We start from the raw sequence: 4,688 nt of genomic DNA on the forward strand, positions 1-4,688 counted from the left end.
CTGCATGAGAAATGTGATCGGTTACCTTGATCGGCGTCTTCCATCCTCGGCTTGACGTTGGCTTGGTTTTCTCACTTGCCTCTCGCTTCGCAGCCTGCAGGTCGTCACTTCTGTTCTCTCCTGCAATCTTGGTCTCTCACACACGCTGCCAGACAGAACTGGAGTGGGGTGGGGTCCCATGTGTCGTCACTGCGCACGGAACGTAAAAATGTAAACAGAAAGAAGCACGTGGTTCTATTGACGCCTGGTTACTAATTCACACTTCCTGAAGTTTGAGAGGGAATTCGTGTCTTTTTATCTAACAGGGCTCTTCCGTGTATTATTTTGTATCTTATATTTAACAGTAGAGTAAACCAGCCATAATGATGTATTCATGCGTGGACAATAATGGGCCACGATTACAACACAAAAAAAGAAAACTTACAAACAATTATAACCATTATTCATATTGTAGCCTATAACATTATAATATGCATTACTTTGTATCATTCCCCAAAATGTTGGAAGAAGTCCATCGGGATAGGCATCCCATGTCCCTAGACTCACATTCAAGAATAAACCATTAGTCACAGTGCACCATGGCATCTCAATAGCCTTCAGGGGATTTAGTCATGACAATAGAAGGTCTTAACGCCCTGACCATTAGAAACCTGACAGTATGATCCTCCCTGTTCACACGCAGTCGGCTGTAAGTCCACAGTCGGAAACTGGACACTCGTGGTATTAACAAGTGCATAGTTACAGCAGATGATGAGTGCGAGTTAAAGAGCGCCACCCACTGGACACATTTCACCATATGACGAGCTGCTGGCGAAGTTGAACTTATTATCTTTTTTTAATCATACTTATAATTACATGAGGATACATGATTTATAAAATATAAAACATTGAGAAGGCTTTAAATCTCTCTCATAAGCATGCTATTTTTCAATAACGACTGGCCTGTTTAACTGTTACTGAAAAATAAACCAAACCCATAAAGGTATTAAACAGGTATTCTTGCACCTTAAATAGTCTACATTTAGAAGTAAATTATCCAACCCGTGTATTCTTCTTTTGACTATTATCATCCTCTGATACTATTATTTGTATTTATTTATGCTTCAAGTAGGCGGATAATAGTAAGTGACATTCCGTGAATCTAAATTAGCTTGACATCATATCTGCGTCTCCCACCTGTACATTTACTAAGGTGTGCGTAGCCCACGGTAGCTCGCTTTACTTTGCCCGTGTGCAGCTAGTCACGATCAAAACACGGGAAACAGACACGCGTCTACATATGTAATTCGGAGTGCCCTAACTCGGCAAAGTAGGGGGTATGAAATACAAAGGGGGGTTTATTTGTTAAAGGCGAGCAGTTTCAAAGGAGGAAAACGGGCGGTACAAGGGTTCAGTCGCCACAAAAGCCCCCATTGCTGTCCGCGTCACCCCCCCTCCCCATCTTCCTTTAGGCGAGCCCCCACGACCCCCCTTACTCTGGCCGCGATGCATTGTGGGGAAAGTCGTTGCCATTCGACCTCTGCGGGGCCTGCGCGGACGCACATAGAACCCTGAAATTCATTATGCGTTTAAAACCCTTATTTATTTCCGCATAACCTACATACTCTCACCAGGAGGCCAAAGCGGAAAAAAAACAACGATTTCACAAAATTTCGAAATACTTCGTTGCTGCAACCATCAAAAAAGACTGTAAGGAATTCTTTATTAGGTGGGAAAGAATTTTAGTTAAGAAACTGTAGATTGTAATTTATTTTAAGAAAATGTCCGGAGAGAGAAACCGCAGGTCGCTGGCTTTCCGAGGCGGTGGATTAGCCACAACCGGTCCCAGTGGAAACCGAGGCAGCAACAGTAACAGCTGTGAGGCCCAGGCTTGCCAGGACCGACATTTGAACGGGAACAGGCCAGATCAAGACGAGGATAAGGTTCTGGGGGCGAAAGGACCATCGCTTGTGAAAGTAGAGGGTGGGGGGTCCGCCAGTGATAGCACAGAACCAGAGGCGGAGGAGGAAGAGGACCCGGAAGGGGGCAACTCGCTAGCTGGGGAAGACGGTGAAGAAGAAGACCGGGTCGGTTGGACGACAGTGACTGTCGGAGAAGACGGGTCCAGGGAAGGTAGCATTTGCACACAGGGGAACGGTCTGAACACGGAGGATCGCACTGGCTTAGGGAGCGGTGGCACGGGATCTGAGGACGATAAAGGCGACGTCGGGAGCGGGGGAGACACGGAGGAAACGGGTGTCAGGAAACCTTGGGTCGAAATGAGACCGCAAACGCTGCTTCAGAAACACTCGCTATTCCAAGCCTCCTGGTTACAGGAGTTTCCATGGCTAAAATTTTGCCAAGAGACGGGACTTATGTCCTGTTCCTGGTGTCACAACATTGCCACTAACAACAACGATGAGCTGGTCAAAGGCAGTCGGAATTACAAGCGGGCCTTGCTTCTGAGACATCACCTGTCCTCGGAACACGGAAGGAATGACCCGACGAGACAGGTAAGGGGATCTTGGGGAATCTGTGTAACTGTCAACAAAGTGGCAGAAGTTTTTGAAAAGCGATTGATGTTGACATGTTACGGCGAAATGTTGCGGAAATTGACAAAAAAAATGTTGTATTATTTTAGACTGACAGGTTCTCTGTGAAGCTAGCAGGCGAAGGGTTAGCTAGTATTATGGCTAGGATACCACAGCTAGCCAGCTAGCTGATCATACCAACCTAGGAAGCTAGCTTGGTGGTGAGTTTAGTTAGCATACATTGGATAGCTCTGACTTATAGCAAGCGAAGGGAGATCTCCGTTGACATTGATGAGGTCTATCCGATACCGAAATAAGTGAGATCTCCATTCACTCGTTGTAGCTTTTGGCAGCTTCAACACTGTTCTCTAAATATTCACACTACGCTTTGGCAGTGAGAACGCTGACTTGATTTGTCGACTTAAAAGTTGGGCTATGTCAACGTTAGCCTAATGTTGTTATTTTTGTACAACCACTCGCTAGCTCCCTAAAATAAGCTCGATTAGCCGATGGTTTTAAGTCACCAGCTTGTCAACCACTGTATCAGTAGTAGTGTAGATGTCATGTCACCATACACAATCAGTGTTATGTGAGAAAGCAAATCATGAGTTTGGCTTGAAAATGTTCACAAACGGCGGTATGTTGGATTGCCTCTTGACAGGCTAGGAAACGTCACCTGACAGCGACCATCATAGTATTATAATGTGTGGCCAATTAAACATTAAACATTGCTCATCGTCAATAGCCTCCATTGTTCTGGCCACAGCGCATACCGAATCGCGACTGCAATTATCAACCCTAACTCGTTGCCGTGGCAACTAACTTGATTGCTAGGGGTCACACAATGGCATGGGCTTGACCCTCCAGTCACTGGGGAGCCGCACCCCGACCCAACCCCCCCTCTCTTTGAACGTTGCCTCGCAGTAAAAACAGGTGACCTCTGCCCCCTCTCATTCTTTCCCGAAGGGCACCTAAATTAGAGCTATTGTGTTAGAGTAGAGTAGACGACTCCCCAAAATCCATACACGGCAGAATGTTACCGGGCTACGTATAGCGCGGGGCGTAAATCACCTTTCCCTCATTAAGACACCCGTGCTGTCCCCGGTGCTACGTGCAGTGCCGTGCATACGACCAGAGGGGATTTAAACCTGCTCTCGTCACGTGACGCTGTGATCTGTAAACTCTCTTTAGGTCGGACGTGCAATCGGAGATCAATACAGCTGAGATGTGTGGGGGCTCCGTGAGAGGACCTCTCATTATATTCAGTGCACCTGGTGGGGTGTGTGTGTGTGTGGGGGGGGGGGGGAGTCCGTCCAGGCTGATGGTATTATAAAGTCATTCATTTTGAGGCCGTGTAAATATCTTTGCTTTACGTAGTGACCTTGCTGAACTGCATGTGTGTGATCAAAAAAAAAGAAAAAAGATTTATAGTTATCCAGCCATTCATCTCAAGAGACCTTCCATGTTGGTGGCAGCCCACCCCACCGTTGACAGGACTCGTGACTCGTGTCCGTATGTGCCATGGTGATCAGGGCAATCCTTTTAAATTGCCCAGTTGGGTCAAATAAAACAGACCACTTTAATAAGACTGACTTAGAGCAATCGCTCTCGCTCACACACACACACACACACACACACACACACTCGCTCAGCGCGCCCCCATCTCTAATTAGGAGGGAAAGCACTGGGAGGGGATTACGGGCTCCTCCTTAGCAACAAGGTCGTTAGGATGCCATTTTAGGCTTTGGACAACAACATTACGCTCTTTGTTTTTTGAGATTTAAGTTAAGGGCCTGAAAGTCGTCACGCAGTGGAACTGAAGCACCCTCCTAATTTGTCTCTTTATTTCCAAACCCTCTGTTAAAATCCAGCGACATCGCACGACAACACTTTGCCTCCATTCTTTTCTCCATGGACCTGGTTTGATCAATGAGACGTCAACAGAAGGGGAAGATGCATAGGGGTTGCTGCGTTGTCACTGATGTAGTGTGTGTGTGTGTCACTGATGTAGCGCTCCATGCTAAGGAAGCTGCTAGCCGCCGCCGCAGCTGTGCTGTGGACCTAACTCAATTAGGCTGACACACACACACACACACACACACACACACACACACACACTGACGAGGAGGGGGTTACCAGGACAGCCAGAACACTGGAGGGCTTGTGGCTGCTCTTTGC

At 47.0% G+C, this 4,688-nt stretch overlaps 1 protein-coding gene across 1 annotated transcript in view; it reads left to right on the forward strand.

Moving 5' to 3' along the window:
- Window positions 1–1,760: 1,760 nt before the first annotated feature.
- Window positions 1,761–4,688, forward strand: part of zbtb10 (zinc finger and BTB domain containing 10) — a gene marked incomplete at its 5' end in the record, with an annotated part of 17,966 nt that continues 15,038 nt past the window's right edge. The window contains one exon of the mRNA XM_080858976.1: window positions 1,761–2,492. Within this exon, the coding sequence (XP_080715102.1) occupies window positions 1,761–2,492 (732 nt within the window). The remainder of the gene's footprint in view (window positions 2,493–4,688) is intronic.

The sequence above is a fragment of the Sprattus sprattus genome, assembly GCF_963457725.1.
Source record: "Sprattus sprattus genome assembly, chromosome: 20".
Lineage (NCBI taxonomy): Eukaryota > Metazoa > Chordata > Actinopteri > Clupeiformes > Clupeidae > Sprattus > Sprattus sprattus.